Genomic DNA, 26483 nt, shown 5'->3' on the forward strand with positions numbered 1-26483 from the left:
ACCTGGGAGGTGGAGGTTGCAGTGAGCCATGATTGCACCACTCCAGCCTGGACAGAGCAAGACTCCATCTCAAAAACACACAAACACACATAGATACATTTTACAAAAAGTGTATAAAAGTTGTATACACACTTGTGTACCACACACACGCGGTCAGGTCTCGGAATTCCTCTCCCTTGTAAAGAGGTTCCGTGACACTGTTTTCATTTAGTTTCTCGTTTGTTGTTTGGTCCTCTTTATCCTTTTCTGCTTCCTGACTCTTAACTCTAGGCAAATGTTTGAAGTTCTGTCATTGGTCAAAAGTTCTATTAATGCTCTGCTCCTAACCATCTCTGCCATTTCTGCATCACTTTTAAATGCTTAATTCTAATGAGGAAAAACAGTGGAAAGAAATTACAGTACATTTTAAGTGCTATAATCGAATAGCCCACGAAGCTGAAAACTCAACTGTATAAAACCAAACTACTTACTTAGCTCCCTTCCCCAAGCTAGTTTTTCTCCTTAACTTGTCTCTTATTAACACTGTCCTCAAAGTCTTATCATTGCTTTTCTTGTGGGTAACATTCAATAATAAAGATTATTTATTGAGTAATGGAGTGTATTATATATGGTAGCAATAAACACTGTATTTTATGCACATAGTTTCATTTTATCCTGATGACAAACATGTAAATTATAGTGGTATTCTTATTTTATGGCTAATCTGATGTCATTTCAGGAAGATTAAGTAGCTTGTCCAAGATCAGAGATCTATGAGATGGGGCAGAGTTTGAACCCAAGAGGCTGATTTCAGAGCCAAAGCTCTGGTCTGCTGTTCTATTCTGCTGTAATCTCCAGAGCTGTAAAACTGCATTCTTGCAGAGTGGACTTTGTACCCCTCCACTTCTGTGTTTTGCTTACAGTTTCCTCTGATTGAAATCCCTTTCTTTCTTTTGGTAATTTAAGATGTCAGATATCTTAAATGTGATGGCTACGACCATCAAAAACTGGCCAAAACTCTTTTCTCCCATCTGGGAATAATTTTTCTTTCTCCGAACTTTTGTAACATTTTATTTCAGCCACCGTTATGACTTTGAGAAATTCTCTATTTTTTAAATTCATCTGATCCTGTTTGCTACACTAGAATATAAGTTGTTTGAGGTCAAGGACTATGTCTTACTCATATTTAAGCCCGCATTAGCTCATAGTGGGTGAGTGTAGGCTTTGAAGGCACACACATGTCTTTGGTAACCCTGTTTCTTGGAATATAAAATGGGGATTGAACAGTCTGTTTTTCATAGGATTGTTGTAGAAATCAAGGAGGATGGTGCTCGTAAGCACTTAACACAAATATATGTGTGTTATTCACATTGTCACTGCATTACTCTATTTTGCATTGCTATAAACCGGAGGCTGAGTAGTTTATGAAGAAAAGAGGTTTATTTGGCTTATGGTTCCGTAGGCTGTACAAGAAACATGGCACTGGGATCTGCTTTGGCTAGTGCTTCAGGAGGCTTTTAATTGTGGCGAGAGGTGAACGAGGAGCAGTTGTATCACATGGCAAGAGAGAGGGGAGGAGGAGGAGAGAGAGGTGCACACTCTTTTAAACAACTTGCTCTTGTGAACAAATACAGCAAGAACTTAGTTATTACTGTGTGGACAGCACCAAACTGATTATTCATGAGAGATCCACCCCATGACCCAAATACCTCCCTCTGGGTCTCACCTCCAGTATTGGGGATCAGATTTCAGCATGAGGTTTGGAAGGGACAAATATCTAAACTACATCAGTCACTCATTCACACTCAGACATACCTGTAGTGATGTTATTCTTGGACAATTTGCATAAGAAAGATGAAAATTCTTTTGTATGTGTTAGACCTTAAGTAAAAACTGTCAATTCTGATCCAAATAGTAGAAAGTGAAGAGAAGTGTTGAAGGAAAAGGAACTTCGGATCATGGCCCCCAAGGATCTGGTCCCAGGCATATGAGTTCCGTCTAGGATTCCTCCCCCCTGACCCACTGCGTCCAGTGGATCCTCTCCATGTACCACTCTTTCTCCTTGGGAGTAGCACACATTCCAGCACGTGCCACTCATTTTAGCCTAAATGTTCCCTCCTTGGAGAGGGCTTGCTGGCTGGCCGTTTAGGTGTCCCTTCCCCTTTTCTTCCTCTTCCTTTCTTCCTCATAGAATGGTCACTCTTTGTCATTGTGTATTTGTTTATTATTGTTTATTTTTATTTTCATATTTACTTGTTCTCACCTCCCAAGTCAGGCTTCTCAAGGATAGAGTTGGCCTGTGTACCCATGATGAGTTCAGTGCGAGACCATAGGGGACCCTAACGATTTGTTGAAAGACTGGGAATTATTGGATTACTTTAAATCAATTTCACAGAAGCTGTATAAATTTGACATCTGATAGGGAATGCATTTTTTTGAAAATCTGTTTTCTGAAAATACTTTAAAATTTGAAAGGAGATGTATATATGGTTTCCATCTTTTTGTCCATTAGCTCCTCACAATTTATTTTTTTGCTGAGTATAAGTAGTTTGGATATGAATGATATGGAACATTAATATCAGCTCTAGATTTCTTTCAGCTAGGAAGATAGTAAGGATCCTCTCATAGAAAGATAGCGATGTTAACAAAACTAGCATTTAATCAATTTTAGGTTTTTTGACAGTGCACACAATATCCCATACAATTGGTAAATGATTAGTATGCTTTTTTTTAAAAAAAACTACTGTTGTATGACTTGGTTTATATGTAAACATACTAATTCTCTAGATTTCTGTCTATTGGGTGATTTTGATAATACCAGTCTTCAGTATTCCTGGAGCATTCTTAGTACATAAAGATGATATAAATGGGAAGTATTGCATGTTACTGATGTAGTTTATGGATTTCTTGATTTAGACATTATGTAGGTAAATGTAAATGAGAAAATGAATGTTGGACTGGGTTTTTGTTTCTTCTATCTCTAAAATATTGGCTTGGGCCTAATGACCTATTTACTGTAGTTAGCTTTTTGGCTGTTTAAAATTATACATGGCTGGGCATGGTGGCTCACACCTGTCATCCCAGCACTTTGGGAAGCTGAGGCGGGTGGATCACCTGAGGTCAGGAGTTTGAGACCAGCCTGGTCAACATGGTGAAACCCTATCTCTACTAAAAATATGAAAATTAGCCAGGCATGGTGATGCGTGTCTATAGTCCCAGCTACTACAGACGGTGAGGTGGAAGGATGGCTTGAACCCAGGAGGTGGAAGTTGCAATGAGCTGAGATTATTGCACCACTGTACTCCAGCCTGGGCAACAGAGTGAGACTCTGTCTCAAAAAAAAAATTCATACACGTAGGCTGTATTTCAGAATGTTGCAGAAAAAACCCTAAAATTCATACATGTGTTTGCCATTGAGAAAACAGAGTCCCTTAGCTTAATCCTTTAAACTTCAAAAATACCTAATTTAAATGTATATAGGGTTTGTGGTAACTTTTGATGTGTTTGGCTATATACTAAAGTATTTATACTTAATTTGTGAGTAAAATAGTTGTAGCTTTTTTATTTTGGATTCTTAGAAATTTGAATGAATACATTATCTGAATGAAATTAATAGACCAAGTAGCCTAAATGGTCTCATAAGCATCTGTTTTGCAATGTTGAATTATTGAGTAGTTTTATCTTTAAATTTAGATTCTTGAAGACCTGGATGAACAAATTTATATTATTACCTTAGAGGAAGAAGCACTCCAGAGACGACTAAATGGTATGTATATGCTACATATTTAGACTGGGGTAAAAACTTGTTAATTTCCAAAAGATAGATAATTGAAGGGAAAACATATAAACCTCTCAGTATCTTATGCTGTTTGTTACAAGAGGAGGACACTTGAGAATAACAAAAGAACTTCTTTGGTGAAGAGAGGTTTATAGAAGGCCCTGGCTGAGATGAGCTGTAACCTAAGAAGGCCCATTCTTTCTCAGACTTTGGCCACTGAGGGCCTTGGCATCTCTCTACTGCCAACTGCATTTATGTTGTAAGCATGTGACTTTAAAGTTTAATTTTTGATTACTGATCGGTTTTGAAGGACCAGTGAAGAAAAGGGCAATGCTATAGTTTGACAGAGAAAAGACATAGTGTAGGTAAATTTTCTTTAATTTTACTTAAGTAATATTCAAATGTTGAAAAACCAGTCTCCCACCAACAAGATCAGATACTAGCTAACTGCATTTCAGAATTATAATTCAAGAGAAGATATAAAATGCAGGGTCAGTTTATGAAATACTGAGAAATGGGTAGAAAGATACCTCCCTTCTTCAGTTATAAATAGTGAATCTAAATCATCAACCCAGAAGTGTTGATAATATTTTAGAGCTTTTTTCTTAGATCTCAGAATTTAGGTTTGTATCTGTTCTAGAGGACTCTTGTCAGTAACATTATATGGTTTGATACAGATAAGCTTTTAGACTGGAACTACGTATGTATTTTATTCTTCTAACAATTAAAACTACTTTGATGTTTAGACTTACTTAATTTCAGGATTATAAACTTTAGTCAACAATGTCAGCTTTATGAAGTTCCCTTAAAGCAGTAAATATTATGATAAATGTGTCTTATTTGGATAGTCATGCTGCTGTGCGATAAACATGCCTGAGTTATAAAGAATACTTGTCAGGCTGCGGCCTGCAGTGTGGAAATGTTTCAACCTCAGGTGTATGCCATTTCTGTTTCATAGATTAGGAGACTCACATCCAGGAAGGGTAAAATGTAGTGTCTCATGAATTGAAGAATTTGAATTCACTTTCATCAAAACAAAAGAAAACCCCAAAATACAGCTTTTCTCACTTTTCCCTTCTACAGCAGGAAAATTAAAAAAAGTCTTTCTAGAATCTTTCTAAATCCTTTCGCTCCTCAAATTTAAAAGTGGCTAATTATATATAAAGAAATTGAAAAGGAAACCCTTGCTAATTATGTTAGAAAATGAAGCCAAGCCCAAATCAGTAAACATAGCTCTCTAGCATAGAAATGTTGTAGAAAAGAGATGAAGTGAACCTGGAGAGGACGGAGGAGGATATGGTAACTAATGCAAAATGTAACTTTTTGCACATCATTTGGATAGGCCGTGACAGTTTATGATCTGTTTGCTAGATTGTCTAAAATCTTTTCAGTGAAACTCTTTTTTTTTTTTTTGAGATGGAGTCTCACTCTGTCACCCAGGCTGGAGTGTAGTGGCACAATCTTGGCTCACTGCAACATCTGCCTTCTGGGTTCAAGTGATTCTTCTGCCTCAGCCTCCCAGGTAGCTGGGACTATAGGTGTGTGCCACCATGCCAGGCTACTTTTTTGTATTTTTACCAGTAGAAACAGGGTTTCACCATATTGGCCAGGCTGGTCTTGCACTCCTGACTTCATGATCCATCTGCCTCAGCCTCCCAAAGTGCTGGGATTATGGGTGTGATCCACTGTGCCTGGCCTGGCACCCGACGTGGGGCTCGAAGAAACTCTTAAGTGATATGTTAGGATAATTATGATTTTGCTGCTTGCTGCTGGTTAGTCACTGTGTACTATTTCAGGTGGAAAATAAAGAGCTAAATGATTTATGTTTATAACATAAACAGTTCTATGGCAAAATGGACATTTTGACTATTACAGGTTAAGAATTGTGAGCTTCAGTAGAGGATGCTTATAAATATGTGTAGGAAAGCAAAACTAAAAAAAAAAATCATGACTTACCATTTCTTAAGAAAATAGAAATAGGAGGTTAGTAAGAGAAATCATCCCCGATTTGATTTAATCGAGTATTAAGACTAGTGAGTTCCTGTCTCAGGAACACAGAACTCCTGCAGGTCTGTGTTTAGAACTGTTACTTTCTATTTTAAATTATAAAACAAAAGTAAAGTTTTTATTCTTTTACTCTTGCTATTAAAAAGAATTCCAGAATAAAGAGGGTAAAAGACTTTTTAAAAAATACAGATTCCATTGCTGATTCATCAGAGTCCCAGTGGCACTTTTTTAGTGTGTGTTGGAATGTGTGGTGCACATCGCAGGAATCTTTGGGGTGTCAGTGTGGCTTACTCTGAGCTCAGTTGTGCAGTTACGCAAAAAAACATGGCAGCCAGCACCAAGGAAGTGCTTCACTGTAGAAATAACACTACTATTTTTTTTAAAGTAACATGAGTTATTGTGGTAGTTATGGTATTACTGGAATTGAATTTTCATGCCTGGCTTTAAAAATAATCAATACAGCTTTGTGTTAGAATGCCTGACTGACTTCTCAATTGTTTGACACTTGATGGTGCTGTGGATATAAAGTTATTGGGAGGTTTTGTTCTTGTTAGTAGTAGTATTGTTTCATGGAATGTTAAGAAAGTCAAGCAAAGCTGTGTGCTGTGATACTGTTAGTTGGTATCCTGAATAAGCCATTCTGTTATCAGCTGCTCTCTACCCTTTCTCCTTCCCTTTTTTGCTTATTGCACATCTTAATTACGCACCAGATATTGTGCAGATGAATTAAGACTCTGAGTCTCAAGATCATAGACTAGGTGACTGAAGAAGGAGAAAAAAGGGCAAGAATTTATAGATTTTTATCTAGTACTTAACTACTTAAAAAAAAAGTATAGAGAGGAAGGAGTTCTGTGTTCCTGAGACAGGAAGGAGTGCCAGAGCACCTGTGGTTTGGCTAAGACACTGCCTCCCTCACATCCCTGTTGTCATGGCAGGAGTAGAGAGATGTCCACAGAACTCACTGTGATCCCGGCAGGCGGCCTTCCCCTTCCTGCCCTGCAGCACGCAGCCTCCCCTCTGGCCTCTGCACTAATGGGTACATTTTGTCCACCACTTCTCTTTATCATGGTCAGCACATGGAGCCCAGAACATCCAGGTTCCTTGCACCCTGGACTGCCCCCATGTCTCTATACATCCCATTTCTGACCTCATTTTCCACTTTCCTCTAGCTCCTGAAACTTTCTGCTTGTGCTGTTTGGAACAGAGGGTTAACTCACAAACAAAACCCCTGTATCTTCAACTGCCATTTTCTTGCTCAAAGAAACTTGGCATGCATTCCTGCCACCCGCTCATGGGAGGGCTCACTTCTCCCCACATCCATCATTTGCTGGTCCTGGAGCTGGAGTAGGTGCCCTCCCATTCCTGTTACTGCTCTCCAGCGCTGTGAATCTCATGCCATCAGAGCATCGCCAGTTCCTGTCGTTTGCTCACCTCCCAGGCCTTTTCTGCTTCCCTCTAGAGGATTTTTGCCCCTGGTTTCTAATCCTTTTCTGATTCTGTGCCTTTTTCATGGTTTTTTGGTGTCTGTGCGTGTGTCTTTCCCATCACTCTGGGACACTCCTTGCCTGTCCCTGTGGTAGCCTGCCTCACCCGCCCGTGCCTGTGACATAACCCACTCGAGTTCTTTTGCATAATCTTACAGTCAAGCATCCTATCCACCTACTACTTCTTCTTTTTCCACATCATTTCTTCTAGTCCTCCCAATTCCTGCAGTTATTCAGTGTGGAGATTTAGCATGCCCTGATCCTAACACCTTTTCTCACCCCATCATTTCCCCATCCTCCGACTTCCTTGCACAGTTCACATTCCTGGGCTGTGGCTGGAATCAGTCCCCTGAAAACACTCTTAGCTCCCTCCCGTGGTCTCACTGTATTGTTCTGGATCCAGCAAACCCAGAGCCTTCGTTCTGCTTGCCTTTGCCTGTTCTGTGCTCTCACTCCTGGGTGGCTGACTGACCCTCCTGCCTGGCCTTCCTTTATGTGTGACCAGTATCTTCAATTAACTTTACATTCTCCCAGATGACTTTGTTCTGTCTTCTTTCCTCAGATCTCCACCATCCTTACTCTCCATTGGTGACCTTGTTTTCTATTTTCTTAAGAAAATGGAAACAATCATAAGAGAATTTTCACAAGCTTTTTCCTTCATGCCAACCCCCCTTCCTGCAGCTCCCCTCATGTCTGTTGCTCTTTCCCTTGATGCTGTGGCTGAATTGTCTGTGTGCCTGGCTAATGCCAGCCCTCCCCTGGTGCCCTGGATTCCTCTTCTCACGGATTTAAGGACACAATCTAGCAGTTCTCTTTCTCTGTCTCTCTCTTTCTCGTTCTGTTTCTGTCTCTCTCTCTCTCTCTCTCTCTCTCTGTCTCATGATCCAATTTTTCCCCACCTGGATCCTTTACATCAGCATAAAGATAAGCTCTAATTTTCCCAGGAAGAGACGGGGGAAGGAACCTGCCTTTACCCTATCCCTCCCAGCTTACCACCCATTCCTTTGCTCTTTATGGCAAAGCTCACATGAGTTGTGTGCTCACAGGTTTTGATTCTAAGTATCACATTTTGTTTTGAAACTCACTCTTGCTTCCATTGTTCCATGAAAATGCCATGGTCAAGTTGGTCTGTGACTTCATAGTTTTTATCTTACTCTCTTTCCTCCTCGAAATCTCTTTTATTCCACTTGGTTTTCAGTTCACCATACTTTCCTGTTCCTTTTAGTTAATGGGCTGCTTTTTCTCCGTCCACTTCGCTGGCTTTTCTGTGTCTATAACTTCTTCCTCTGGAAAGTCTTGTGTCTCCATCTTTAAAATTCTGTTTGCTTTTACTCCCGTGGCATTTCATGGCTTTAAATACCACCTATAAGCTGCTGACCTCTACTCTTTGAAATTAAAGATCTAACTATCTGTTAGATGTTTTCATTTGGATGTCCAATAGGCATCTTAAACATATGTCCAAAATAAACTCAAGATCTTACTCCTAGATTTTGCTTCTTTTGCCATCAACCCATCTGTACAGGTGACAAATCATTCTTCTAGGTATTCAGGCCAAATCCTTGGAGTCTCTTTCTCTTAATTACCATATGGAATCCTTCTGCAAAGCTCCAACTCCGGAGTAGCCCCAGAATCTGACCAGGCCTCACCACCCGTGCTGCCACCACCCTGGTTTGGGCAACAGTCCCCCCTTGGAGAGACTTTTGCGGGAGTTTCCTAGTGGCTTCCATTCATATCTGTCTTGGGCCTTGCGAGTCAGAGAGAGTCTTTGAAAATGTGAGTCAGATCTTCCCACTTGCTCCAAGTCCTCAGATGATGCTTTCTGTTTGAGTCTGGATAACAGCAAGGGTCCTTGCAGTGGCTGCTCATTCCTGCCCCATGTCTGATGCCTGCTGTCTCTTTGCTCTTCCCCCTACTGAGCCCCTTCCCTTGGGGCATTTTTGTTGTATTTCCCTCCGCCTTCTCCCTTTCGGGTCTTTACCTGAGTACCCTTTCGTGGAGCTTTCCCACACTCTGGAGTGAGCCTTGTGGATATCGATTGGATGTCACTAAGCCCTACCTTCCACTACGTTTCCCCTTTCCTGTGTTATTTTTCTCTATAGCATTTTTCACTATCTCACATGTTAAGTCTTTTTGTATATTGCCTGTCTCTCCACACTAGAACATAAACTCCAGGGGTTTATTTATTTAATTACATTAATTGAGACAGGGTTTCACTCTGTCACCCAGGCTGGAGTGCAATGGCACTATCATGGCTCGCTGCAGCCTCCACCTCCCAGGCTAAGGTGATCCTCCCTGCTCAGCCTCCTCAGTAGCTAAGACTACAGGTGCCCACCACCATGCCCAGCTAATGTTTGTATTTTCTGTAGAGATGGGGTTTTGCTGAGTTGCCCAGGCTGGTCTCCAACTCCTGGGCTTAATCAATCTGCCAGCCTTGGCCTCCCAAAGTGTTAAAATTACAAGTGTGAGCCACTGCACCTGGCTGGAGCAGGGATTTTTGTTAGTTTTTCCTTCCCTCTGTACCCTGCTTCCATAATATTGCTAGACATGTGGTGGATGTGTAGTAAATTTGTCTCATTAGCAAATTAATAGATGAAAAATGCACATGATGGAGAGTTGTCATTTTACCATAGAAGTGAAGAAGGAAGAGGAAGCAAAATGTGGTGACAGGACAAGACAGAATCACTTGGAGAAATTTCTTAGGAAGGCCCATAGTGGAGACTGCTAAGGACATACCAAGGTTGAGAGGCAGGAGGACCATATGCACTGGAGTGTTAGTGAAGGGGCAGAAATAAGGTGGTTTTCCCCTTCCTGTTATGGCTATGAAAATGAGTCATCAAACACCGTTTCTACTCCAAGACCCCTAAAGAGAAGCCAAACAGAAAGTCCCATTACAGTAACTGTGGGAGAAAACCTTTTGTAATTCCTTCCCAGCATTGAGGACACACACACACACACACACACACACACACACACACTCCTCTCTCTCTCTCTCTCTCTCTCAACATGTTTAAATGTTTAAGTAATGCAGCAGCATTAATTGAAATAATTAGCTTCCGTGTGTGTATAGCCTATGGGTGTACTGGGTAACCTTAGAAGTAGTACCATAATGAATATAAATTATTTTTTGTTGTTTAAGTTCAAAACCTCTAGAGTTCTTTCAATTTATTTTAAAATCTTGTCATCTTTGAACTTAATTTTCAACTCAATTGTTTTAGATACTATCTTCATCTTCGTGATAAAAAATTAGTGTGTCACTTTTTGTAGCAGTTACTTTCCTGCTTGATTCCAGTCTTTTTAAAAAGTCCTTGATTACTCTTAAGAGCACAGATAATATAGTTGTTTCACTTTTGCTGGGTATCAAATTGCAAGATCTTTTTATCCTGAAAAATAAAAATAAAGAGATTGAAAAAAACAAGACCTGTCTTATACAACCGTTTCATGGAACTTGTGACCTGTCAAAAGCACTTAGTGTCATCGTCAGTCCTTGCATCTTCCTGTCTGTAACCGAGGTGAATTTGTCAGGGAATTTTAGGAAGGTGCCAAGGTTTCGGGTGGTATTTATGGCGGTCTTTTTAGACTATGTAGAGTAGCATTCAGTCAGAGGCATTTCCAGTTAGCACTGGCAAGGTGATATGCTCATTTGGTCATTACATTCTTTCATATAACACACTTAATGATATATGGAAGCTCACATCAGATTTTCTTATGTCCTCTAAATTACTTTTATCTTGCCTTTCTCTAGGCATTCTTCTAGGTTCTGTTAATGACAGTCCTACAGATACTACTTGCTGTTAGTTACATCACTGAAGGGAGAATATTTTGAATTTATCAGACTCTGGGCCACTGTGAGAAATGTCTGGGATTAGCGTGAAAGGGATCAAATATAATCAAAAAATATTTGTGTCCAAGGATCTGAAATAGTCAGAGGTTTCTTGTAATTTATTCAGCTTCTCGGGCCCTTTCATCACAATTTATGACAATAAAATGTGGCCCAAAGAAATTATTTTTTTTGCAAAATGAGATGAGGTGACTGCAAGAGATATATGCTTATATAAAATCAGTAAATGAGGAGCACTTTGGAATAATAAACTATAGAATGAGTTAAATATCATGTTTTATGAAATCTAGAGACAGAGAATTGTTCTATAAAAATGATCCATATTGGCTGGGCACAGTGGCTCATGCCTATAATCCCAGCACTTTGGGAGGCCGAGGTGGGCAGATCACCTGAGGTCAGCAGTTTGAGACCAGTCTGGCCAACATGGTGAAACCCCATCTCTGCTAAAAATATAAAAATTAGCTGGGCATGGTGGTGGATACCTGTAATCCCAGCTACCCAGGAGGCTGATGCAGGAGAATCGCTTGAACCCAGGCAGCAGAGGTTGCAGGGAACCAAGATCATGCCAGAGTACTTCAGCCTGGGCAATAGAGCAAGACTCTGCCTAAAAAAAAAAAAAAAAAAAAAAATCCAAATTTGTGTAATGGAAGATGAATTTAATATACCCGAGCTACTTTCTTAACTACAACCTAGATAGATGACAGTATTCCTAATAGTATCTTATATAAACATAAAGGTTAAAAAATTATCTTAACATCTGATCTAGTTTAAATCTAGTAGCTTATATCTAAAGTAGAAGAAAAGCCAAATCATTATTTTAATTGTACATAGCATTATATAATGTTCCTAAAGTTGATTAATAATTTCTATCTTGCAGTCATTAATAATGAAAGTATATTTGCATTTTCACAATTGTGTTGAATTTCAAAAGTCTCACATTACTGGGTCAATAGCCATATTTTTGTGGATATGCCACAAGTAAAAAGAGACTATTTTTTAGTAAGTATAGCATTACAAGTGGAACAGAGAGACAGCGTTCTGAGTGTATGCGCTGTCTGTCTTCTTCGTAGATAGTAACAGTGTTAGTCCATGCTGAAATAGATACATGAGAGGTTGGAATGTCCTGGCTTCAGTTTCCAAATGCTTTCTGGAGTTTGCCTCATCAGCATTGGCTCTGTGGTATACAGTAAGTAGTGTTTGCTTAGAGAGATGGAAACTGTTTGCTCTGTGAATTATTAGGAGCTTTGGGCTTTAACAACGTTGTTTGTGTAAGTGATTAGAAATAATTTATAGTATTTGAGTGACCTCACATTCTTGGCGACAGAGATCACTTTGGTCATACTTAAAGTAATAAGTATAATCAAATTTTTAAAGAGCTGCTTGGATACTATTTTCTAATCAAACTTTTTTTGGTTATATGCTAAATTAAAAGTTAAATGTAACATCTGTTTATGCTAGAGTTATGTACTGCCAAGTAGTATTCATTAGGAGATTAAGTTTGGGACATTGAATTGTTTAGGAAGATAATTGTATTGCATCAGTTATATGAAGGGCTTGCATATCTAATTGGAAATTTATATTTGTTTTTAAAAATACATTTTGTCCAGGCGCGGTGGCTCAAGCCTGTAATCCCAGCACTTTGGGAGGCTGAGGCGGGTGGATCACGAGGTTGGCAGATTGAGACCATCCTGGTCAACATGGTGAAACCCCGTCTCTACTAAAAATTACAAAAAATTAGCTGGGCACGGTGGCGCGTGCCTGTAATCCTAGCCACTCAGGAGGCTGAGGCAGGAGAATTGCCTGAACCCAGGAGGCGGAGGTTGTGGTGAGCCGAGATCGCGCCATTGCACTCCAGCCTGGGTAACAAAAGAGCGAAACTCCGTCTCAAAAAAAAAAAAAACATTTTATATTTTAAAAATAAATACTTAGTATCTCCCCTTTTATATGTAGGCTATCTTATGTAGTAAGAAAGTTATAAGGACAGCTTAGTTACTGAATAAATACTGGACTTTGGGGAATTCTGGTTATCTTGGAAGCGAAATATTTTTAATACCACACTAGTTTTTCAGCTTAAGAATAAAGCTGGGAAAAGTTGCCTTCAGCTATTAGTTTTCCTGAATCCAAAGAGACGGGTGGGGCAGGATCAAAAATACTTATTTGATCAAAGTTATTGGCTCGGAAGGTATTCTTACCTATGTAAGAAAGATGAAAGGTGTTGTTTTATTGCATGTTAGTAACAGTGTAATTTTGAACTAATTGGTGTTGAACTGCCAATCACCTAAGGGGAATACAAACAGATACTCTTACAATTTCCTTTGAGGTAGTGAAATCTTATGTTGGGGCTGGAAGAAAAACAGAATAATACCATTAAGTTGACCTTAAATGAGCTGCTTTGTGGTTTTCTTGGAGAATCCCTTTTTATTTTTCATGGCTTGTCTAAACAGGTTTTGTCTACCAATTTGACTTATGGACTAGACAATGCTGACGCTGAACATTTTAGATTCATTTGGAAATAACGTAATGATAATGCAGTTCCTCAGGAAATTTAAAATTTTTGGTGCAACTTACATCCTCATAATACCTCAGTATTTGTTTGCAGCATGTCATAGTTTTTTTTTTTTTTATTGGACTTTAGGTTTTGGGGTACATGAGCAGAGCATGCAAGACAGTTGCGTAGGTACACACATGGCAGTGTGCTTTGCTTTTCTTCTCCCCTTCACCCACATTTGGCATTTCTCCCCAGGCTATCCCTCCCCACCTCCCTGTCCCACTGGCCCTCCCTTTTTCCCCCCAATAGACCCCAGTGTTTAGTACTCCCCTTTCTGTGTCCATGTGTTCTCATTTTTCATCACCCACCTATGAGTGAGAATATGCGGTGTTTCATTTTCTGTTCTTGTGTCAGTTTGCTGAGGATGATGTTCTCCAGATTCATCCATGTCCCTACAAACGACACAAACTCATCATTTCTGATTGCTGCATAATATTCCATGGTGTATATGTGCCACATTTTTCCAATCCAGTCTATTATTGATGGGCATTTTGGTTGATTCCAGATCCTTGCTATTGTAAACAATGCTGCAATGAACATTCGTGTACAAGTGTCCTTATAGTAGAATGATTTATAGTCTTTTGGATATATACCCAGTAATGGGATTGCTGGGTCAAATGGAATTTCTATTTCTTTTTTTTTTTTTTTTTCAGGGTGTAGAAACAATAAGATTTTATTTTTGAAAAAGTTCCCTTGGGATATAAATACAAATGACTTTTTATTTTTCCAGTAACTCCTCACATGTGTTCTATTGAGCCCCCTTTTCTGCTTAGAGGTTTAGAGAGACAATGAAGACTTATTCTGTGTCCTTGGTCACTTTTGGTTATTCAGTCTCATTCCTGTTTTTAAATACCTGGTTTCATTATTTTTAAAACTTTATTTTTTTTTCTCTGTTGGACAGGCAAGACTCGTGGTTCAAGGAAATTGGAATGGCAGATGAAAAAAAGGCTAAACTGTCATGCACACTAGTGGCTTAAAACAATCACTTTATTTGTTTGTTTATTGAGACAGAGTCTGGCTCTTTCACCCGGGCTGGAGTGCAACGGTGCCATCTTGGCTCACTGCAACCTCCGCCTCCCAGTTTTAAGCAATTCTCCTGCCTCAGCCTCCTGAGTAGCTGGCAGTACAGGCACATGCCACCATGCCTGGTTAATTTTTGTATTTTTAGTAGAGACGGGGTTTCACCATGTTGGCCAGGATGATCTTGATCTCCTGACCTCAAAACACCACTTGTTTTGAACTCTTGATTTAGTGATCAGGAATTCACACAGGCTCCACTGGTCAGTGTCTACAATCTAAGGTGGTGTCAACCGGGACATTTGAAGCTGAAGACTCTGCTACTAAGAAGTCTTTTTCTCTCACAACTCCGGCATCTCTCTCTCCTCTCCCCACTCAGTGGTGCATCCTCCAAAGCCTCTCCTCATGGCTCGGGTTTGTTTCTCACAACATTGTGGTCTTAGCAAAATTATATTACCCCCACCCCACCCCTATAAGGCAACTACCTTTTATTTATTTATTTATTTTTATTTTTATTTTTTTTTAAATTTTTATTGGATTTTAGGTTTTGGGGTACATGAGCAGAGCATGCAAGACAGTTGCGTAGGTACACAGATGGCAGTGTGCTTTGCTTTTCTTCTCCCCTTCACCCACATTTGGCGTTTCTCCCCAGGCTATCCCTCCCCACCTCCCCCTCCCACTGGCCCTCCCCTTTTCCCCCCAATAGACCCCAGTGTTTAGTACTCCCCTTTCTGTGTCCATGTGTTCTCATTTTTCATCACCCACCTATGAGTGAGAATATGCGGTGTTTCATTTTCTGTTCTTGTGTCAGTTTGCTGAGGATGATGTTCTCCAGATTCATCCATGTCCCTACAAACGACACAAACTCATCATTTCTGATTGCTGCATAATATTCCATGGTGTATATGTGCCACATTTTCCCAATCCAGTCTATTATCAATGGGCATTTGGGTTGATTCCAGGTCTTTGCTATTGTAAACAGTGCTGCAATGAACATTCGTGTACATGTGTCCTTATAGTAGAACGATTTACAGACTTTTGGATATATACCCAGTAATGGGATTACTGGGTCAAATGGAATTTCTATTTCTAAGGGCTTGAGGAATCGCCACACTGTCTTTCACAATGGTTGAACTAATTTACACTCCCACCAACAGTGTAAAAGTGTTCCTTTTTCTCCACATCCTCTCCAGCATCTGTTGTCTCCAGATTTTTTAATGATCGCCATTCTAACTGGCATGAGATGGTATCTCAACATGGTTTTGATTTGCATCTCTCTGATGACCAGTGACGATGAGCATTTTTTCATATGATTGTTGGCCTCATATATGTTTTCTTTCGTAAAGTATCTGTTCATATCCTTTGCCCACTTTTGAATGGGCTTGTTTGTTTTTTTCCTGTAAATCTGTTTGAGTTCTTTGTAAATTCTGGATATCAGCCCTTTGTCAGATGGGTACACTGCAAAAATTTTTTCCCATTCTGTTGGTTGCCGATCCACTCTAGTGACTGTTTCTTTTGCCGTGCAGAAGCTGTGGAGTTTGATTAGGTCCCATTTGTCTATTTTGGCTTTTGTTGCCAATGCTTTTGGTGTTTTGTTCATGAAGTCCTTGCCTACTCCTATGTCCTGGATAGTTTTGCCTAGATTTCCTTCTAGGGTTTTTGTCATAGTTTTTTATAGTAGTCATTGTTTTCTTCTGGTCACTTATAATGAAATATTCTACTCACAAAAGCTTACATTTCTCCCTTAGGTATTGCTCTATTACCTTATAATAAAGGGTGGTCTTGTCCTTGAATAATGTGTCATTCCAGATGAATCTAGTCATTTAATAAAGATATAATTTATTTGAGGACAACAAGAATGTAGTTTTGATTTTTATATGCAAGTCAGTCAATACATATTAATTACCTATTTGTGCCTAGTGTTGTATCACGGGCAGATAGAAGCACAGCATTTCAGAAATGCCATTTTAGTTATTTTCCTTTAAAAATCATACATTGAGTGGTCTAGACATTTCTATTGAGCTCTGTAAACATACCCACAAAGTAGGCATTTATGTCTTTTCACTTAATTTGAAATTGGCAGCAGGAATACTGAATACTTATGAGATAATTTTTTTCTAGCCTTCAACTGGTTACCAGAATAATACATCTTTGCATGAATGGGGAATGAATGTGGTTTGGAATTATACTTCTATTTAATGAGATATAGAAGTTAAATGAGCATTAATTACATATACACAATTTAAATTATAAAGAATGTAGATAAAAGTAAAATTATTTATTACTAATACTATTATCCAGTTTAAACTTTGATTCAGAGCCCCCTGAAAATCTTACAGAACCATGCTGTCTTTCTGTAAATCACATTGTATGGAAATGCCCATTCATTCTGTAACTTAATTACTTCCCCCTTTGCTTTGGCTGCCAGAAACTCAAAACTAATTTTGTAATCAAAATTTAGTAGCTTTTGTCACATTACCTGGATATTTCTGTACTAGCTTTATCCCTTCTGTCATAAATATATCCATTATATATTAACAAGTAAAATGATTAAACTCATGAGCTCTGAAAATACCGTATAACATTTCAGTTGGATTTGAGACCTCAGGTTCTTCAAAGGAGAGGGTACTCGATTGCTGTCTCTTCAGTGATGGGCAGAAGTGAGCAAGGAAATACAAAAGGGATGGGATTAACTTCTCCTAGAAACCTGGGATAAGACTGGAGTTTTGTGATTGCCTGAAGAGGCTTAGAAAAAGAGGACTTTGAATTCCCTTAGTGAGATCGCATTTGCCCTTGTGTTGCAAAGGTTTGTCTGAACTTGCTGGCCTTGTGTTGTTGGGCCGAATTCTATTTTCAGTCTTTCCGTTTGAGAAAGGACCACACTTTGCACCTAGACAGACCCAGTGAGGCTTCCTCCTTCTAAATGAGTTTTTCTGGCCAGTGGGTCCCTAGTCCCTAGGAATAGGAACTGCTGGTTTGTCACTGTTTGGGAGAGTGTCTGATATGATTAGAGATGAAGGGACCAACAGCAGTGGATAGAGAAAAAGTACCAGTTGTTGAAGCTTGAGTGAGGAAGACCAAGATAATTATCTAGAACAAGTGGTTTCCACTTAAGTTAACAATTAATGGGAGAGACATACCTAATCCTCAAAAGTAATAAGAACGTCCGAGGAAATGTCATTAGAACAGAAAAAGACTGATGCCGAGAACTTGAAAAAAATGAAAAGCTTAATTGATAAATAAAAAAAGAAATAGTCCTTGTGATAGTCAGAATAATGGTTTCCTAATGTCCAAGTCCTAATCTCCAGAATTTGTGAATATGTTACTTTACATGGCAAAAGGGACTTTGCATGTGGGATGAAGTTAAGGATCTTGAGATTATCCTGGATTATGTAGTGGGCCCCGTGTCATCACAAGTGTTAGTGTAAGTGAAGACTGAGATGGTCAGAGAAAGGAGACATTAGTAATGGAAGAAGAGGTTGGAGTGATGCAAGGAAGGGACCATGACCCAAATAATGCAGGTGGCCCCAGGGGCTGGAAAAGACAAGGAAGGGTTTCTCCCCTAGAGTCTCCAGAAGGATCACAGTCCTGCTAGCACCTTGGTTTTAGGACTTCTCATTTCCAGAGCTGTTGCTTTAAGCCAGAACTTGATGGTATTCGTTGCAGCAGCAACAGGAAACTAACATAGTCCTTTGAAGATTGAGTTAATCATCTGGCAGAATCAAGAGGAAGAACTATTTTGTATCACACACCAAAAGTGCAAAGAGAAGGAAACTGAATGAAACAGTAGATGTGGGCGGCAGAGCTAAGATACTGAATGGAAATAATTGGCATCTAGGAGGAGAAAAAAGAACAAGTAGAAAAAAATAGATAAATAAAAAATAGAAGAAAATATAAATGAGCTGAAGAAAGATTTGAGTTCAGGTTAAAAGGCCGCAGAGTCCTAGGCAAGGTTATTCCATAGAAAATAAAAAGATCTGGATTTAATATGTAAGTTTCCTGAATTCCAGGAATGATGGAAAAAGAAAAAGCCCTGACATACTTTCACATAGATTCCAGACAGAGAAGACAGAGATGAACAAGTTTCCCATTTGCGACCTGCTATGGTTGCTGAATAGTACCTATAGTGGTAAGGGAGGAATAAAGACTGCAGTTAAAAACTCAGCTGAGTGTGGTGGCATGCACCCACAGTCCCAGCTACTCGGGAGGTGGGAGTATAAGCCTGAGCCCAGGAGTGCGAGTCTAACCTGGGCAGTAAAATAAAGTGAGACCCTGTCTCTTAAAAAGAAAGAAAGAAAAAGGTTCATATATTCCGAAAGATGTCATTCCTTTGTTCATTTTTCACCTGTATATTATCTAATTTGTGCCAAGCACTGTTCTAACTTCCATATTGAAGGAAGAATTTGGCAATAGTCTTGAGCTAAATATTTTTAAAACAATCTCAGCAAGATCCAGGAGTTGAGGGCATGGGTGGGAAGCAGTGAGAGAATGATTAAAGCGTTATGAGAACTTCACCTTGGCGTGGGGTAAGTTACTCAAAAAAGCATCCCTGTGGAGGCTGGTATTGTGTGATGCTGCTATTATAATGAAAAGCATGTCTGAGTATTAAAAATGGGAAAGTAACCATTGAACTACCAAATTAACATGGAGGAGAAAGGATAAAAGTTTCACTAGCCTGGAAAGAAGAAATGAAGAGCAAATTACAATAAGCAGAAGTTCCAAAGTTACATAAAAAAGAGAAAGAGCACCAGTCTTCCTGTTTAAGTCAGCTTGTGGATGGCAGTACTTTTAGTCCCTTGATGTCATTGTTGGCCTGCTGGAAAATCTCATCATCATGAAGGATCTTTTTAATGTGTTGTTGAATTTGGTTTGCTAGTATTTGGTTGATGATCTTTGCATCAATATTCATCAGAGATGTTGGCCTGTAGTTTTCTTTTTTTGATGTGTCTTGGTATCAGGGTAATAATGACCCCATAAAATGAGTTAGGAAGTATTTCCTCTTCCTATGTTTTTCAGATTAGTTTGAATAGGATTGGTATTAGTTCTGTTTTAAATATTTGGTAGACTTCAGCAGTGAAGCCATCAAGTCCTGGGCTTCTTTATTGGGAGACTTTTTATTACAGCTTTGATCTTGTTACTTATTATTGGTCTGTTTAGGCTTTGGATTTCTTCCTGGTTCAATCTTTGTAGGTTGTATGTGTCTAGGAATTTGTCCATTTTTTTCTAGACATTCCAGTGGGTTGGCATGGAATTACTCATAGTAACTACTAATGATCCTTTGAATTTCTGTGATATCAGTTGTACTGTCTCCTTTTTCATCTCTACTTTTATTTGGATCTTACCTTTTCTTGGTCTGGCTAAAGTTTTGTCAACTTTTCAAAACAACTTTTTGTTTCATTGATCTTTTGTATTCTTCATTTCGATTTTATTTCTGCTTTGATCTTTATGATTTCTTTCACTAATTTTGGGTTTGGTTTCCTCTTGCTTTTCTAAGATGCATCATTAGATTATTTGAAGTTTTTTCTCTTTTTTCATGTGGGCACCTGTAGCTGTAAACTTCCCTCTCAGTACTGCTTTTGCTGTATTTCTTAGGTTTTGGTATGTTGTGTTTCCATTATAATTTGTTTTAAGAAAGTTTTCAATTTTCCCCTTAGTTTCTTCATTGACACACTGGTCATTCAGGAGCAGTTTGTTTAATTTCCACGTGCTTGTATGGTTTCCAAAATTCCTCTCGTTGATTTTTAGTTTTGTTTCATTATGGTCAGAGAAGATGCTCGACATTATTTCAATTTTTTGAATGTGTTAAGACTTGCGTTGTGACCTCAGATATGGTGTGTCCTTGAGAATGATCCATGTGCCGAGGAGAATATTTATTCTGATGTCCATTAGATGACATGTTCTGTAAATATATAGTAGGTCTATTTGTTCTACAGTGCAGATTAAGTCTGATGTTTCTTTTTGATTTTGTTATTGGAAGATCTATCCAGTGCTGGGGTGCTGAAGTATTCAGCTATTATTGTACTGAGGTCTAGCTTTCTCTTTAGCTCTAATAATATTTGCTTTATATATCTGGATGTTCCAGTGGGTATATATGTATTTACAATTGTTATACCCTTTTGCAGAACTGACTCCTTTATCATCATATAATGACTTTCTGTGTCTCCTCTTAAACTTGTTGTCTTGAAATCTATTTTGTCTGGTATAAGTATAGCTATTCCTGCATTTTTCTTATTTCTGTTAGCATGGAATATCTTTTTCTATGCCTTTATTTTCAATCTATATGTATCTTTATAGGTAAAATGTATTTCTTGTAGGCAATGGATAATTGGGTTTTGCTTTTTATCCATTCAATCACTATGTCTTTTGACTGGAGAGTTTAGTCCATTTACATTCAGTGTTATGATTGATAAGTAAGGACTTCCTCCTGCCATTTCATTATTTGTTTTCTGTTTGTTTTGTATAGTCTTCTCTTTCTTCTTTCGTTTTCGTCTTCCTTTTACTGAAAGGGATTTTCTCTGGTAGTAGGATTTAATTTCTTGCTTTTTATTTTTAAAGTATCCATTGTATGTTTTTCAATTTGATACTATGAGGCATGCAAATAATATTTTATAACCCATATTTTAAACTGAAGACAATTTAACACATTGTGTAAACAAGCAAAAAGAAAACTAATACAAACTCTACACTTTAACTTCATCCCCACACTTTTAATCTGCACTGTAGAAACTTTCTGTTGTTTCTCTTTCTGTCTTACTCTACTGTCTCTGTCTTGAAAAGTTGTTGTAATTATTATTTTTGATTGGTTTGTCGCTTAGTATTTCTACTTATTATAAGAGGAGTTTACACACCATAATTACAGTGTTAGAATATTTCTGTGTTTTCTTACTATTACCAGTGAGTTTTGTATCTTCAGGTGATTTCTTATGGCTCATTAGCATTCTTTTCTTTCAGATTGAAGAACTCCCTTTAGCATTTCTTGTAGGACAGGCCTGATGTTGATGAAATGCCTCAGCTTTTGTTTGTCTGGGAAAGTCTTTCTCTTTCATACCTGAAGGATATTTTCACCAGATATACTATTCTAGGGTGTAAGTTTTTTTCCTTCAGCACTTTATATATGTCATGCCACTCTCTCCTGGCCTGCAAGGTTTCTACTAAAAAATCAAATTAGTTCAACCATTGTGGAAGACAGTGTGGCAATTCCTAAAGGACCTAGAAATAGAAATTCCGTTTGACCCAGCAATCCCATTACTGGGTATATATCCAAAGGACTATAAATCATTCTACTGTAAGGACACATGCACACAAATGTTCATTGCAGCACTGTTTACAATAGCAAAGACCTGGAACCAACCCAAATACCCATCGATGATAGACTGGACTGGGAAAATGTGGCACGTATACACCATGGAATATTATGCAGCCATCAAAAACAATGAGTTCGTGTCCTTTGCAGGGACATGGATGAATGTGGAGAACATCATTCTCAGCAAACTGACACAAGAACAGAAAATGAAATTCCGCATATTCTCACTCATAGGCGGGTGAAGAACAAAGAGAACACATGGACACAGGGAAGGGAGCACTACACACTGGGGTCTATTGTGGGGAATAGGGGAGGGACAGCGGGTGGGGGGAGCTGGGGAGGGATAGCCTGGGGAGAAATGCCAAATGTGGGTGAAGGGGAGGAAGACAGCAAATCACACTGCCATGTGTGAACCTATGCAACTGTCTTGCATGTTCTTCTGCATGTGTACCCCAAAACCTAAAACGCAATTAAAAAAAAAATCTGCTACCAGGTATACTGGAGCTCCATTGTATGTTATTTGTTTCTTTTCTCTTATGGCTTTTGGGATACTTTCTTTATCCTTGACCTTTGGGAGTTTGATTGTTTGAGGTAGTCTTCTTTGAATTAAATCTACTTGGTGTTCCATAACCTTGTTGTTCTTACATTTCGATATAAAAATACTGAAATCCTTTCTTTCTTTAGGTTTGGGATGTTCTCTGATATTCTCCCCTTGAATAAACTTTTTAACATCTCTCTCTTTACCACCTTTTTGCCACCAAAAACTCTTAGATTTGCCCCTTTTAGGCTATTTTCTAGATATTGTAGGCTTGCTTCATTCTTTTTTCTCAACTATGTATTTTCAAATTTGCCTTCAAGCTCACCAATTCTTTCTTCTGCTTGACCAGTTCTGCTATTAAGAGACTCTGATGTATTCTTCTGTCAGTTGAATTTTTCAACTCTAGAATTTCTGCTTGATTCTTTTTAATTATATCAATCTCTTTGTTAAATTTATAAAATTCTGAATTCCTTCTCTGTATTATCTTGAATTTCTTTGAGTTTCCTCAGAACAAGCATTTTGAATTCTGTCTGAAAGGTTGTATATCTCTGTTTTCCTGGATGGTCCTGACTCTTGGCATTCATCAATATCTGGGCACTGAAGAGTTAGGTATTTGTTGTAGTCTTCACAGTCTGGGCTTGTATGTGCCTGTCTTTCTTGGGAAGCCTTTCTGGATATTCAAAGGAACTTGGGCCCCTAGCCCATTAATGCTGTCGTTCTTGCAGAGTCATAGTGGTCATGCCTCAGTGGGTTTAGATAAGATCCGGAAGAATTCTCTGGATTGCCAAGAAGAGACTCTTGTTCTTTGTTACTTGTTGTTGTCTTTCTTGTTACTTTCTCCCAAATAAAGCATCTCTCTGTGCTGAGCTTCCTAGAGCTGGGGTTAGGGTGATGCAAGCACCCCAGAGGCCACCACCATTGGGACTGTGCTGGGTGAGACCTGAAGACAGCACAGCACTGGGTTCCGCTCCAAGCCCACTGTAAACACTGCTTGCTACTGCCTGTGTTCTCTCAAGGCCCTAGGGCTCTATGATCAGTAGGGGGGAAGCCAGCCAGGTTGTATCCTTCCCTTCAGTGTGAAAAGTTCCCTGAGACCCAGGGCTGGTCCACAGATGCTGTCTGGGAAGCAGAGTTTGGAGTCAAACACTTTAGAAATCTAGCTGGTGTTCTGTTTTACTACAGCTAAACAGGCCCTCAAACCACAAGACAAAGTCCTTCCTACTCTTTCCTCCTCCTTCCACAGGCTGAGGAGACTCTCCCAAAGGCTACCACCACCACCAGCCCATGGGGAGTTCTGCCAGGCCGCTGCCAATGGTCACTTAAAGCCCAGAGGCTCTGCAGTCAGCTTGTGGTGAATGCTGCCAGGGCAGCGGGTTCCCCTCTGTCCCGGGCAGGTCTATAAATGCTGTTCACTAGCCTAGGCCTGGTTTCAGGGGCCCCAAGAGCTCACCTGATACTCTATCCCACTGGGGCCAAGCTAGTACCTAAGCTGGAAGACATAGTACCCTTTACTTTTCCGTCTGCTTTTCTAAAAGCAGAAGGAGTCTTTGACTGTAGCCACCATAGCCGGGAATGTGCTGCCTCAGACCTGAAGCCTGCGTGTCTCAGAGTCTCCCCAAGACCCATAGCATACTAACTGGGTATCACTCCTGGATCTTTGGGGCCCAGGGGCTCTTCACTAGGTGATAGATCCTGCTGGAACTGAGTCCCTCCCTTCAAGGTAGCAGGTTCCCTTCTGGCCCAGATATATCCAGAAATGTCATCTAGGAGCTAGGGCCTAGAATAGAGCCCTGATGACTGTGCCTCGTGCCCTATTGTACGGTGGCTGAGTTGGTATCCAAAATGCAAGACAGAGTCCTCTTTACTCTTCACTTTCCTCTCTTCAAGCAGAAGGAAGAAGTCACTTTCCTTGCTGTGAGCTGTGCTGCCTGGGATTGAAGGAGCGGTGTTGCAAGCATTCCCTTAGCCACTCTGCCTGGTCATGGGCTGCCCTTAGTCCACTGGCTCCAAGCCCAGCCCAGCACCAGGGCTATCTAGGAATTGCAGTTCTTGTGTCGTAGGCTGCTTTTCAAGTTTACTTAGGATCCCAGAGCACTGTAGCCCGTGATGGTGAGGCTTGCTGAAAAACTGAAGTTTTGACCACTGGGATGGACAATTCCTTTCTGGCTAGGGCTGGTCCACATGCTCCCTCTGTGGGTGTGCACTGGCTAAGCCCAGCACAGCTGTGCTGTCTGCTGTGACTGGGCAGCACTGAGTGCAATGCCAAGTCTCCCATTTGTTGTGCTCTCCCTGCTCCAAGTATACAGTTTCTCTCCACACCACACGGCCACTGCTGGAATGAGGAGGGGTTGGCTTCGGTAATTCAAGGCTGTCTTTTCTACCCTCTTCAGTACCTCTTTCAGCAATATGTAGTTAAAACCGGGTACTCTGAGTGCTCACCTGATTTTTATTTCTTATGACAGTGCTTTTTTGTGTGTGGTTGTTAAAATGTGGTGCCCCTGCAGCAGCGACAATCAGTGGAGGCTTCTGTTTAGTCATCTTGCTCCGCCCTCCTACTGCTTCAGTGTTAAATATGAGCAGACAACTAAGGTGCACCAGACATCCAAGGAAAGCCTCCTGTATGCATCAAACGGGAGTGCTTGGCGGAGATAAAATATGCATGGGAGAAGAATGTCTCAAAACAAATCCGTCAATATCCAGGCAGAAATAGAGATTGCATTCACGAGAAAGACCAGGTTTCATAAAAATTGAATATTCAGTGAGCAGAAAAGCATTCCTGAAATTCAGAAATAACAAAGCAAAAAGATTGGAAGGTGAAGAACTTTTCCAGAAGATAGGTCAAAATGATAAAAATAGGTAAAATAGGAGAGAAGAATTAAAAATATTAGAGAACCAGCTTAGGAGATCCAATGTCCAACTTATAGGAGTTCCAAATAGAAGAGAGAAAATGTGGTGGAGGAAGTGACAAAATCAAGAAAAGGACATGAACTTGGAGATTGAAAAGGGTCATCTAGTGCCCAACACAATACATGAAAACACTCTCAGCAAGAACACAGGGGACAAAGATCCTACGTAGTTTGAAAGGGAAATAAAAAGCAATTCACATTCAAAAAGAATGAAGCAATGCCTTCAGAATTCTGAAGGAGAATTAGTTTTGACCTTGATTTTTATACTGAAACTATAATGTAAGAGCAAAGGTAAAGCATTCAGACTCGTATAGTCTTTAAAAATTTACCTCACATTCAGCTTTTCTTAGCAAACCACTGGAGGATATGCACCATCTACACAAGGGAGCAAATAAGAAAAGATATGGGCTGTATAGGAAATAAGAGACGCCCCACAGGAGGTGCGGGCAGGCAGTCCCAGGGTGAGGGGCCGGGGGCACAGAGGGCAGTCCATCCAGGGTGGGCAGGTCTAAAGACACCAGGAGAAATTTCTTCAAGAAAATGAAGTTGATAGTATAACCGAGGAATATAAAAACCAAGGGAAAGTAAAGACGTTTGGCAGGATGTTTTGGGTTTGAATTTGTGTTAAGTACGTGTTAGATTAGAGAACTAATTAAGAGAAAAAGAAATCATTGCTAATTCTCAGGGTGGGAAGAATGTTAAGGAAGGAAGCACAGCTGGTCATAGTTGACTTTGTGGATGAACATTTTAGTTGTTATAATAATGTACACATTGAATATCAATCTAGCTAAAATGATTGTTGTGGCCAAATCGAGAGAAAGGGAGGAGTGAAGAGGTGTGTGGCTCAGACACTCGCCTCCTCACTTGCCACAGTGGGAATGCTCTGCGCAGGACATCCAGAAGTTGCAGTAGGCAGACAAATGCCAGAAGAACCAGCTGGACAGCGACTTTTGGGAAAGTGGATTCAGGAGGGAGAAGACATGATGGCAAACCCGTGCGTGTGTTTGACACTTTGAACTAATGTGCATGTTTTATTTTATAAAGACAGAGTTTTAAAAAAATACTTAAAATATAGAAAGTATAAA

At 39.7% G+C, this 26483-nt stretch overlaps 1 protein-coding gene across 22 annotated transcripts in view; it reads left to right on the forward strand.

The window, feature by feature from the left end:
- The window catches only part of LMBR1 (limb development membrane protein 1), a 242939-nt gene that overhangs the window by 126730 nt on the left and 89726 nt on the right, over window positions 1-26483 (forward strand). For 21 of the 22 annotated variants that reach the window (XR_013524121.1, XR_013524115.1, XR_004728109.3 and 18 more), the window contains one exon: window positions 3673-3745. Coding sequence is in view for 16 of the 22 variants with exons in the window: in XM_078343354.1 (XP_078199480.1) it covers window positions 3673-3745 (73 nt within the window). In the remaining 6 variants the exon portion in view is untranslated. Of the gene's footprint in view, window positions 1-3672; window positions 3746-26271; window positions 26395-26483 lie in introns of all 22 variants that reach the window. The other variant, XM_035254270.2, reaches the window with a different exon arrangement.

This window comes from Callithrix jacchus, chromosome 11 (assembly GCF_049354715.1).
Source record: "Callithrix jacchus isolate 240 chromosome 11, calJac240_pri, whole genome shotgun sequence".
Lineage (NCBI taxonomy): Eukaryota > Metazoa > Chordata > Mammalia > Primates > Cebidae > Callithrix > Callithrix jacchus.